The sequence below is a fragment of the Scyliorhinus canicula genome, chromosome 1 (assembly GCF_902713615.1).
Source record: "Scyliorhinus canicula chromosome 1, sScyCan1.1, whole genome shotgun sequence".
NCBI lineage: Eukaryota > Metazoa > Chordata > Chondrichthyes > Carcharhiniformes > Scyliorhinidae > Scyliorhinus > Scyliorhinus canicula.
In genome coordinates, this window is record NC_052146.1 from 297,261,916 (window position 1) to 297,274,732 (window position 12,817).

General features: G+C 47.2%; 1 protein-coding gene across 9 annotated transcripts in view; it reads left to right on the top strand.

The window, feature by feature from the left end:
• The window catches only part of wdr27 (WD repeat domain 27), a 599,569-nt gene that overhangs the window by 29,509 nt on the left and 557,243 nt on the right, over positions 1 to 12,817 (top strand). For 8 of the 9 annotated variants that reach the window (XR_005462840.1, XM_038815943.1, XM_038815902.1 and 5 more), the window contains exons 4-7: positions 542 to 666; positions 2,453 to 2,566; positions 8,644 to 8,695; positions 10,711 to 10,781. Coding sequence is in view for 8 of the 9 variants with exons in the window: in XM_038815943.1 (XP_038671871.1) it covers positions 542 to 666; positions 2,453 to 2,566; positions 8,644 to 8,695; positions 10,711 to 10,781 (362 nt within the window). In the remaining variant the exon portion in view is untranslated. The remainder of the gene's footprint in view (positions 1 to 541; positions 667 to 2,452; positions 2,567 to 8,643; positions 8,696 to 10,710; positions 10,782 to 12,817) is intronic. The other variant, XM_038815919.1, reaches the window with a different exon arrangement.

Consider the following 12,817-nt stretch of genomic DNA (forward strand, 5'->3'; position numbering starts at 1 on the left):
GAGGGAGCCCAGAGCGGATTTACCCTGGCGGAGTGGATGAGATCATTCACCCCCTTCCTGCTTTGGAAGGCACTTTGTGGGTGGGTGGCAGCTGCATTGACCTGGGCAATGGCCTTTCAGGCTGGAGATGTGGGTTTGGTGTGCTGCTTTGAGCCATCCCTGGGGTGACGAACATGCCGTTGGGCCCACTCTCCGATAAGGGCCTCGAGGACTCTGGTGCTGAAAGCCGGTGCTGCCTTCTTCTTGAGGCTGTGAGACGTTTGCCTCTGTGATCCAGACACGTTGGAGGGTCTGGTGAAGACAGATGCTGGACTCGTGTTTAAATATTACGTCAGGACCTTTAAACCTTCTTCAGAGTCAGAGACCAACCTGCCGTGCATAATTAATAAAGTTCCAAGTGTCGAATCTGGTGCTGGATCCCACTATTCCGGTCGGCAGGACTGGCACCTCCAGAGCCGACCGTCACTGCACTTCATCTCAAAATGGGAGAATCCTGCCCTTTGTGTGGGTGTGGTTGTAATTTTTAACTTGATGCTTGCAGGCTTTGTCCCAAGAGGAAATGTTGTGGGAACGCTACTGGGAAAGGTGTTATATTTATGCTTCAGTCCAGATGACCAAGCACTGGCCACTTGTGCGGATGACAAAATCTATGTGTTGAACTGTAAGGTAAGTTCAAAACAATATAATAATTCTTTACCTGAACTCGGTGATGCCAAATTATTGCAGTTGATTTTAACTCCCGGTGTGGTTCAGGGTGGGGAGGTGCTGAACGAAAGGCGTGCTCGCAGGCCCGGGGTGTTTTGAATGTCGGGCCTCAGTTGCTGGTCTGCTGCTCCCCTGAAACAAATGGGAGGTGGTAGCTGCCTCCCTGGTGGGAGGAGTAGTTGAGACAGTCACCGATCGTTGGGCTGCCACCAAAGAGAGGTTTGCCAACAAGCAGATAAATATTGACTGGGGGGCATGGGAAACTCTTGCAGGAGGAAAGGGGGTGATTAATCTGAACAATGGCGAGAAGACAACGTTTAAGAGCACTGCATCATCAAATGGTTTTGGAAGGAGGCCATTTGTCCTATCGTGTCTGTGCCAGCTCTGGAGCTAGTACCACTCTCCTGCTTTTTCCTTGTAAGGCTTCAAATGATTTCTCTCCAGAGAATTATCGAATTCTCTTTTGAAATCTGGGATTGGAAGTGCCTCCTCCACGCTCTCAGGCAGTGGGTTCCAGATCCTAACCACTTGCCGCATCAAAAAATTAATGTCTTCTTTGGTTCTTTTACTATTTACCTAGTTCTTGACCCTTACACCAAATGAAATGAAATGGGAACAGCTTCTCCCTATCGACTCTGTCCCCATTTGAACACCTCAATCAAATCTCCCCTCACCCTACTCTACTCGAAGGAGAACTAGGAGATTTTCGCAGTGACTTCATTACAGTGTTAATGTGAGCCTACTTGTGACACTAATAAAGGTTATTATGAGGGGCTTTAGTTACATAAATACATTGAAGAAGCTGGAGCCCCCCGCTCGAGCTTTTTCAATCTATTTATGTAACTAAAGCCCCTCATAATAACCTTTATTAGTGTCACAAGTAGGCTTACATCCAGCTTCTTCAATGTATTTATGTAACTAAAGCCCTTCATAATAACCTTTATTAGTGTCACAAGTAGGCTTACATTAACACTGTAATGAAGTCACTGTGAAAATCTCCCAGTCGCCACACTCCAGCGCCTGTTCAGGTACACTGAGGGAGAATTCAAAACGTCCAATTCACCTAACAAGCACGTCTTTCGGGACTTGTAGGAGTTTCCCGGAGCACCCGGAGGAAACCCACACAGACGCGGGAGAATGTTCAGACTCCGCACAGACAGTGACCCAAGCCGGGAATCACTGCACTACCGTGCCACCCATCATGCAACCGTTCTAATAAATGTTTTTTACACCCTTTCTGAAAGCATCACATCCTTCCTAAAGCATGGTGTCCAGAGCTGCACAATTGAGACCAAATGAGTGTTTTATAAAGGTTCACCAGAACTCGCTTGAATTTGTTCTCTATGCCTATATTTATAAAACGCAAGATCCCGTAAACCTTATTCGCCACTTTTTCACCTTGCCCTGCCCCATCAGAATTATTTCCTTTATTTTCTATTGCCTTTAGTGGCGTTTTTCCAACCAAAATGTATCACTTCACACTTCTCTCCATAAAGCTCCCTCAACCTGTCCATGTGAATCCTTTCTACTGTATTTCATAAATTAAAATAATAGCCTGAAACTTACCTATTTTCCTTCTGCATAATTAAAGAAAGTTAACCACCATCTTTTTCTTCATAGATTATTATTTGTGCATCTGTATCTTTCTAATGTTAATAATCAATAGTGGGACCAATAAAAAGAGAAATTCATACTCTTGTAAAAGTGACCTATTTTTAGGTGTTATAGGTGTTTAATACTCTATTAGCAGGAGGAGATTTTGGCTGTATTAGAAGGTCACCTTGCTGTGGTAACAGCTGCAGAGTTTTGCCCTTGGCAAGTGAACACACTCGTATCGATTTCTGAAGATAGGACTTTTAAGGTATGGATGTTCTGATTTTAATGTTTTTTTGCAACTGAAGTTTTGGTTCTAGAAAATTATCTCTATTTACAATCCTTACAACCTTGATGTTCTCAGTCAGAATGTATCCCAACACCTTCTGTTTTCTTTCCAAACCAATGAATTGCAACTTGTGCAGCAGTCCAATGTCACAGTATTACCTGCTTTGTTGGAGTACATTTTCCAGCCTCTAGGAATGAGTCTTTCACTTCATAGGTCGACCTCTGCCTCTCCTTTTATTACGTCTACCTCTTTTCAACTAAATTCAAACTAGGACTTCATAGACATTACATCTTGCCAATTGTCTCCTTAACTGCCCCTATTTAATTGAAATCCATGTCCTTTTCCCTCCTTTTTATTTATTTCCTATTCCTAGTTAAATTACGCTGTAATCTCTGCTTCACTGGCCACTTCTGGTAGCGACAATTCCAGGAGTGGCATTTTCCAGCCCTTCTCACTGGTGGGATTGTCTGGTCCCCCACTGAAGGGGAACCCCCCCCCCCCATGGCGAGCCATACAAAACGGCATAGACATCGGCAGGACTGGAAGATCCCGCTGGCGGGTCCTGCCCCTGCATCCAGAAAACACATTGTGGGGGCAGAAAACCCTCAGCCCAGATCATAAGAACCTTCTGAGAGAAAACTTCTACATATCACCCCTTTGCACCAAGACTATGGGGAGAAAATGAACTCATGAAGCATGTGTTTAGTGCTGAAAAGCTGGTGACCAGGACACAGAAATGATGTGGCGGAAGGGTAGGCCTCTCCTTTGCTGCCCCATTGATAACCCAAGGCCTGCCTAATGACATATTTAGGCTTGTAAATGGGCATGCGGATGTAGGACCCTGATGCAAAATTTAGATGCGGAAACGTGCACAGTGCCAGAGCAATACCTCATTGTATCAGGCCTTGAGCTTCCTTGAAGGGATCATTGGAGACAAGTCAATAAATCCTTTTTCAAAGGCATTTTGATGGAGCAGACAGGGAGAACCTTTTTTCTACTGGATGACGGGTGGGTAACTAGGACACATTTAATAGAAATGACAAAAAGGCAATGGAGGAGATACATTTTCTTTTACAAAGAAAGTTGTTCTGATCTACAGTGCTCTCTGAAAGGGTGGCGGAAGCAGATTGCACTGCCTGAAAACGATGGTGAAAAAAGGTTCAGTTGTAACTTTTAAAATAGAATTGTTATTCCCCTTCCTAACAGCACCTATACCACATGGACAGCAGTGGTTCAAGAAGACAGCTCACCAACACCTTTGCAAAAGCAAAGTGGGTCGGGCAGCAAATACTGGTCTTTAGCCAGCAACGCCCACATCCTGGGCAGGATTTACCGAGCAACCCGGGAACCTGGCAGTGCCATGGGCTGGTGGTGGGATCTTCTGGTCCTGTTGAATGCACCCTCGGCCTCCAGGAAACCGGTGGCGGGGTTTTCCTTCCATGGGACGGGAAGATCCCACCAGTGTTAATGACCGGAAAGCTCCGGCCCTGTGTAAGAATAAATTTTAAAATTATTTACTTGAAAAAGAAAAATTTGCAGGGTTATGGGAGAAGATTAGGAGAGCGAGATTAACTAGATAACTCATACAGAAAGCTGACACAGGCACCTCTGCACTGTATCCGCCTATGATTGTATGAAAGCTACAGAAGGAGTAGGGGTGCTCTTCCTGTCTCCACAAAAATACTGAAGACTGCAGCTGGCAGTCCGAACTCCACAGGACTGATTCAATGTGAGAGCTGCACTGTGGGTTGTCAGGGCTCCAAGCCATCAAACTGCCTCAGGACAATCTTTTAGCGCTTACGGTTCATGTAGTTCCAAATTAGTGAGATCTGAGATCGAATTTGTCTTGAGTGCAGAGAAATTCCACCTTGAACAAACATCCTGACTTAGGTACAAGTTAAATTTCTTCCCTGATGCTCACTCACCTACCAGTCTGTTACAACCTTCTTGCACCCTTTTGTTTAGTTGAAAACTGCGATTAGATTCACCGCTTAATCTTCATTGTCCAGTGAAAATTTTATTTTTAAGCCTTTCCTGAAATCATTCCTCCTGTACCCTTTACATGCTTCCAGTATTCTTCCATAGAATAGGGCATTCAGGAATACACACTATACTCTTGTCATAGTTTTGGGGGAAGAGATTTAGCATCACTTCCTTGTTTTTAATTCAGAAAGAGGGTTAATTATAATAATGAATGAAATGAAATGAAATGAAAATCGCTTATTGTCACAAGTAGGCTTCAATGAAGTTACTGTGAAACGCCCCTAGTCGCCACATTCCGGCGCCTGTTCGGGGAGGCTGGTACGGGAATTGAACCCGCGCTGCTGGCATTGTTCTGCATTACAAGCCAGCTGTTTAACCCAGTGTGCTAAGCTAGCCCCAGCTGCAACCTATTTATCAAATCAACTCCATGATTCATTACCAGTGTCTCACAGAATCAACTCAGGAAGCAATTTTGAAGCACAATTCAATTTGTTGCTAAACCACAGTGTGTGTCTTAACCCATATACAGTAGTCAAATGACTGCAAGTCTGTTTCATTACACAATCAATATCTATACATGTGCACTCTGTGTTATAGTTATACAATCACACTCACAACATAAATTATACCACCGAGCAAGTTCATGCAAGACCTTAACTTAACTTCAGAGTTAAGTTAAGTACCGGACAGATGAAAAATGAAAATCGCTTATTGTCACAAGTAGGCTTGAAATTAAGTTACTGTAAAAAGCCCCTAGTCGCCACATTCCGGCACCTGTTCAGGGAGGCTGGTACGGGAATTGAACCGTGCTGCTGGCCTGCCTTGGTCTGCTTTCAAAGCCAGCGATTTAGCCCAGTGTTAAACCAGCCCTTGTGAGGTCAATTGGATATTGGCCTTTATCTGATATTGGCCTTTATCTGTTTTCCTGAATCTTGAGTCCTCAATGTTCGGTCCTTGGTCTGGTCTGTTCCTGGCTCTGGCCTTCCTTCTGTTTGTTGGGTGATGATCGTCCTCGTGTTGGCAGGTGAAGGTCACCGTTGTTTGGTTGCTGCTGTACAGATCGTAGGGCTGCGCAACATCTTTTATCCGTGTAGATTCTGCGCCCTTATGGGCGGTCCCAGGTCAGGGTTTGATCACCCTCATTGATAAAGTCCAGTCAAGGTCTGCCACCTTGATGGTGAAGCGGGCCCTTAAAGGCCATGTCCGTAGGTGTCCAGGGCACGTAGGCCCTTCCAAATAAAGAAGGCCGTTGTGTCTGTTAGCTGAGTGAAATTAACATTTAATCCTATTGTCGTGGGATGACCTGGAGATGGCCTTTCCCTATGTATTGTAAGAGTCTGGGCTGCAGCTTTAGTGTTTATTTGAACTGCAGCCTGCTTGTCCTCGAACTTGGCCATTTCTCCCAGCATCCTTTGCAGGACACCATCTTAGGTGGCCACATGGTTGGCTTAGAAATTGCTTTTATTTACATAATGGATCCTAATGCTGCAGGACATCACAAACACTTGCACGCACAGTTCTTAAGCCACAGTTTAAAACCATATTGACCTTCATAGCTGGGCAGGTACTTTGAGCACATAACACTTCACCGGCCTAGAATGGTTCCAGGAGCTTCCCAGAGGGCCTGAAAAGGTGGCTGCTTCTGCCTCCTGTGCAAACATGCTGTTAACAATCTTTATGCTGCTATTTGGAGTTGCTTTAGCATTGCTACTTGCAATTAATTTGATGATTCATTTGTAGTTGGTGCAGATCCACATCATAAAACCACCATGATTCAGGCAAACTGACAGTTTCATTCAGCCTCGTAATGTGTAGTAATGTGTAGTAAGAGGCATTTTTGTGAAGTGGAGGTTAAGAAATATTTAAGGAAGAGCAGTTTTGGTTGTAGCCTGCAGTAGAATTCTAAACGCATTCAGAAAGACCATGGGCAGTATTCTCCATCCCCACGCCGGGTGGGAGAATCGCCGGGGCGCCGCGTGAGTCACGCCATGCCGCCCCGACACCCGCACGCGATTCTCCCACCTCCACACCTGGTCGCTGCCGGTGGGAATTGTGCAGGAACGCTGGGGGGCGGCCTGTGGGGGGGGGTTCCTTCACCGGGGGGGGTTCCTTCACCGGGGGGGGGGGGGGCCTCCGATGGGGTCTGGTCCGCGATCGGGGCCCACCAATCGGTGGGCCGGCCTCTCTAAAGGAGGACCTCCTTTCCTCCCCCGCCCTGCAAGATCCATCCGCCATCTTCTTGCGGGGCTGCCTCGGGGAGGTCGGCAACCACACATGCACGGGTTGGCGCCGGCCAACCCGCGCATGCGTGGGTGACGTCATTTACGTGACGCCGGCCACGTCATTTATGTGGCGCCAAGGCCCAGCGCGCGTAAAAGACGTGACTCCGCTCCTCGGCCCCCGGGGGCGGGAGAATAGGGGGCTGGAAGCGGGCTCTGACTCCGGTTTTCACTCCGGTGTCGGGACTTTCCCTCCCTTTGGGAGAATCGCGCCCCATATATATGTGTCTGCACACAACAGCAAGAACAATTCTTCCCTCATAGCTTCAGTCTTTAATTAATTGTTGTACAATAGCAAGGTCTCAAGATTGAACTGCAGATAACTGCTAGCCCCACAACCCACCTCTGCCCCACTGATCCACCTGGTTTAAATGTGAGCCTTGATATTGTTTAAAATTAATTAGGCTCCGACAGGCATTGTCGCGCTTGATTGGCACCTACAATGTGCCTAAATCAGGATGACGAGGCAAAGGGACAAAACTAATTTTCTCCTCAGACTTTGCCATTCTAGTGTCCTGCTTGAATTGCACAAGTTTAGGACACTAATGAATTAGAAATGATGGTATAAAATCTGTCGGCCATATGGCGCAGCAGTACTGTACCTACCTCCGGGCCAGAAACTCCAGGTTCAAGTCCCCACTTCAAGATTTGATGGACACAGAAGGTGCGTTTATGATGCGGCTAAACAGATTTATTATCAACCCCTAAATCCTTCCAATACACCTGATGGCAGGCAGTAAAGGTGAGGAGAGTTTTATGGTCAGTCACATTGCAGAAACTACTGCAATGCTTTACCAAGAGTAATCATGGACCAATCTAATGGAAGGCCATAGTCGCCAATGCCCTCTTAGTATGAGGTGTAAAAAGCGAAGACCTTTGAAAGTTTCTTTTAAACCATTATTCCTTTATAAAATAACACCTCTTTGACTTTGAAATGTATAATATATGACTGTGCAGCGTAATAAACATTGGACGCGATTCAGCGGAAAACAATATGTCTAATTTTGGGCACGTTTAGCGGGGTGTTTCTCTGCTGCTGCGAAACACGGAGAAACACCCAGCTATCCAACGTCACTTTGCCATCTTTTGGCTTCGGGGAGTTTATCTCTGCCCAGGTTGCACTTGAGCCATGTCCTGCTGGGGGCTACTCACAGATCAGGGCACCATTTTGTCTGCTGCCCCCTCCCTTTCAGCCCCCTCTCCCCTCCCTGTTTTTGACCCTCTCCACACCTCCCAACCTTGGGGAGACCACCAGGGACACCCACGTACCTCCCTCCACCTGGTAAGGCCCCCAGGCCTGATTCTTGGCAATGCTAACGTGGCACGCGAGTGGCACTGCACGGTTCCTGGGTAGCACTATCAGGGTGCCAGACAGGCCATGCCAAGGTGCCCAGGTGCCAGAGGGTGTGCCAGGGTGCCACCCTGTCCTGTGCCCGACCACCTGGGAGCTTCTAATGGCCTGGGAGACTCCCTCCGGGCCATTGCGACTGGTCCACGTTTGTCAAAACCAGTACTTAAGAACGCCCTGGCAAGTCTCCCAGGTGCAGCTGTTAGGTCCTGGGCGGCGGGAGAATCCCGGGAACGCATATTTAAATGAACCCGATGGCTCACTTAAATATGCAGATCTGGACCATGGCCAGTGAAGGCGAGGTCCAGATTGCGATGTCTCGCAGGATTTTGCAAAATTTTGCAGGGTCTCGTGCGAGTGACCAGGTGCAAAGCCGGACGTTACGAGGCCGCTAAATTGCGCCCATTATTCCATAGCAATGACATTTCTCTGTTTTTTATTTTAAGGTTTGGGATTTCACCAGTAATTCATTGCTCTATCAGTCGGCAGTTTTATCAGGTAGGTTTACATTTGTCTTACTAAATCGTTCATCGATGAAGGTGTGTGGTTGTTCAACTTGTAATATTACTGGCAGGCTAGCCAGTAATATAAGAAATGATAGTAAAAGTTTCTTTCAATACATAAGAAACAAACGACAGGCCAAAGTAGACATTGGGCCAATTCAAACTCATTCCGGAAGGCTAGTGATGGGAGACGAGGAAATGGCTGGAGAACTTAATAAGTACTTTGCGTCTGTCTTCACAGTGGAAGACATGAGTAATATCCCAAACATTATAGAGGGTCAGGGGGCTGAGTTGAGTATAGTTGCCATTACAAAAGAGATGGTGCTAAAAAAGCTAAAAGGTCTTAAAATTGACAAATCTCCTGGCCCCGATGGGCTACACCCTAGAGTTCTGAGGGAGGTGGCCGAAGAAATAGCGGAAGCGTTGGTTGAGATCTTTCAAAAATCACTGGAGTCAGGGAAAGTCCCAGACGATTGGAAGATCGCTGTTGTAACCCCCTTGTTCAAGAAAGGATCAAGACAAAAGATGGAAAATTATAGGCCAATTAGCCTAACCTCGGTTGTTGGTAAAATTCTAGAATCGATCGTTAAGGATGAGATTTCTAAATTCTTGGAAGAGCAGGGTCGGATTAGAACAAGTCAACATGGATTTAGTAAGGGGAGGTCGTGCCTGACGAACCTGTTAGAATTCTTTGAGGAGGTGACAAGTAGGTTAGACCAGGGAAACCCAGTGGATGTGGTCTATCTGGATTTCCAAAAGGCCTTTGATAAGGTGCCACACAGGAGGCTGCTGAGTAAGGTGAGGGCCCATGGTGTTCGAGGTGAGCTACTGGCATGGGTTGAGGATTAGCTGTCTGACAGAAGGCAGACAGTTGGGATAAAAGGTTCTTTTTCGGAATGGCAGCCGGTGACCAGCGGTGTCCCACAGGGTTCAGTGTTGGGGCCGCAGCTGTTCACCATATATATGAATGATCTGGATGAAGGGACTGGGGGCATTCTAGCGAAGTTTGCCGATGATACAAAATTAGGTGGTCAGGCAGGTAGTGCTGAGGAAGTGGGGAGGCTGCAGAAGGATCTAGACAGTTTGGGAGAGTGGTGCAGGAAATGGCTGATGCAATTCAACGTGAGAAAATGTGAGGTCTTGCACTTTGGAAAAAAGAATCCAAGCATTGACTACTTTCTAAACGGTGAGAAAATTCATAATGCCAAAGTACAAAGGGATCTGGGAGTGCTAGTCGAGGATTCCCTAAAGGTAAACATGCAGGTTGAATCTGTGATTAAGAAAGCGAATGCAATGTTGTCATTTATCTCAAGAGGGTTGGAATATAAAAGCAGCGATGTGCTACTGAGCCTTTATAAGGCTCTGGTTAGGCCCCATTTGGAGTACTGTGTCCAGTTTTGGGCCCCACATCTCAGGAAGGACATACTGGCACTGGAGCGTGTCCAGCGGAGATTCACACGGATGATCCCTGGAATGGCGGGTCTAACATATGATGAACGGCTGAGGATCCTGGGATTGTATTCATTGGAGTTTAGAAGGTTAAGGGGAGATCTAATAGAAACTTACAAGATAATACATGGCTTAGAAAGGGTGGACGCAAAGAAACTGTTTCCGTTAGGCGAGGAGACGAGGACCCGTGGGCACAGCCTTAGAATTAGAGGGGGTAAATTCAGAACAGAAATGCGGAGACATTTCTTCAGCCAGAGAGTGGTGGGCCTGTGGAATTCATTGCCGCGAAGTGCAGTGGAGGCCGGGACGCTAAATGGCTTCAAGGCAGAGATAGATAAATTCTTGATGTCGCGAGGAATTAAGGGCTACGGGGAGAATGCTGGTAGGTGGAGTTGAAATGCCCATCAGCCATGATTGAATGGCGGAGTGGACTCGATGGGCCGAATGGCCTTACTTCCACTCCTATGTCTTATGGTCTTATGGTCTTATGGTAATCATTTCTGAGCCATATGTCTGATGATATAAATCTTGACATGAATTCTGCATTGTATTTTTATCTAGGCTCTCCTCTGTTAAGCCTGTGCATGGACAACAGAACCAATCAGTTTATTACTGGATCCGCTAATGGACAAGTAAGAGCACTGATATATTTGTGTAAAATTCCTAAAATATTGTACAAACGATAGGAAAATGTTTTCAGATTTTTGTCTGATGGAGTGAATGCGAATCAATTAATTAAAAAATTTTTTTTTTTAGAGTACCCAATTCATTTTTTCAAATTAAGGGTCAATTTAGCGTGGCCAGTCCACCTATCCTGCACATCTTTTTGGGTTGTGGGGCGAAACCCACGTAAACACAAAGAGAATGTGCAAACTCCACACGGACAGAGGCGGGATCGAAGTTTATGGGCGGGATTCTCTAACAATGGGGCTGTGCCCCAATGGCGGCGTGAAAGGCGGCACCAACCACTCCGGCATCAACGGTCCCCCCGATAATGGGAAATGCTTCCCTTCCTAGGAGGCTAGGTTGTCGCCAGAGTGGTCCCCGCAGCTCCAACCGGCGCGGAACGGCTGGCGTCATTCCGCGCATGCATGGAACGACCGGCGTGATTCTGCGCATGCATGGAACGGCCGGCCTATTTCCGCGCGTGTGCGCTACGGCTGGCGTATTTCTGAGCATGCGCGGGGGTTTCCTTCTCCGCGACGGTCCCCGGTCAATATGGCAGAGCCCTACAGGGGCCCGGCGCGGAGTAAAGTAGGCCCCCACGGAATGAGCCCACCCGCCAGTAGGCGGGCCTAGATTGCGGGCCAGGCCACCGTGCCCCCCCCCCCCCCCCCCCCCCCGGGGTCATATCCCCATGCCCCCCCCTCCAGGACGGCCCCCGCACACTCACCTTCCAGGTCCCGCCGTGTGCGACCTGAGTAACCCACGCCGGCAGACTCGGCCAAACTTGTTGGCCACACAGCCTATCGGAGCCTGGAGAATCGCCGGGGGTGCCGCTGTCAATGGCCCCCGACCAGTTTGGCGGGAATCCTGCGGGCGTCCGAGAATCGGCGCCAGAGAATGGTGAAGCCGGCGTGAATCAGGCCCCCCCCCTGTAAATTCTCCGACCCGGTGCTGGGTTGGAGAATCCTGGCCTATGTTTGTAATACTGGCTGGGTACTGTTGTGTGCTTTATTGGTGCTAAAACGTCCTTCCTCTGATGTAAAAAAAAAGGAAAGAATTGCAGTTGCACAATGCCTTTCATAATGGGCAGCACTGTAGCACAGCGGTTAGCACTATTGCTACACAGCCCCAGTCCCAGGTTCGATTCCTGGCTTGGTTCACTGTCTGTGCGGTGTCTGCACGTTCTCCCTGTGTCTGCGTGAGTTTTGTCCTGGTGCTCCGGTTTCCTTCCACAAGTCCCGAAAGACATGTTGTTAGGTGATAAATTTGGACATTCTGGATTCTCCCTCCGCGTACCCGAACGGGCACCGGAATGTGGCAACTAGGGGATTTTCACAGTAACTTCATTGCAGTGTTAATGTAAGTCTACTTGTGAGAATAAAGATTATTATTATGACATCCCAACATGCACCTGCAATGTAACGCAACATCCCAAATCGCTTCACAGTGACATCATGCCATAAAATGTGGCTGTGAGCCACATGAGGGGCCCCTGGGGCAGATGACCACAAACCTGGTCAATCAGGTAAGTTTTAAAGGAAAAAAAGAGGGGTAACAAAAGTTTCGGGAAGGAATTCCAGAGCTTAGGACCCAGGCAGTTGACGGCACAGCTACCAATGATGGAGTGATAAAACATGGGGTGCACAAGAGGCCGGAATTGGAAGAATGGAGATACCTTGGCGATTTGGGAGTCCAGGGAGATTTTACAGACAAAGAAATGTGAGACCATGGAGGGATTGGGAAACAGGATGAGAATTCTAAAATCGAAGTCAGTGTGGGTCAGGGAGCACAGGGTTGATGAGTGAAAATGAAGCATTTTTAAAGTGCTGATTTTAATGTTAAGATGTCAACAAAAGGAATTTTTGACATGATGTAGAAAAGAAGAGGGTAATTGAGTGGTTCTTTCCTTAACAGTTTCTAAAAACAATTTGTCAAGTATTTATATACAGTATATGGATCAGACACTTATTTGTATAACTACAGTTATTTGCTGATCATATTT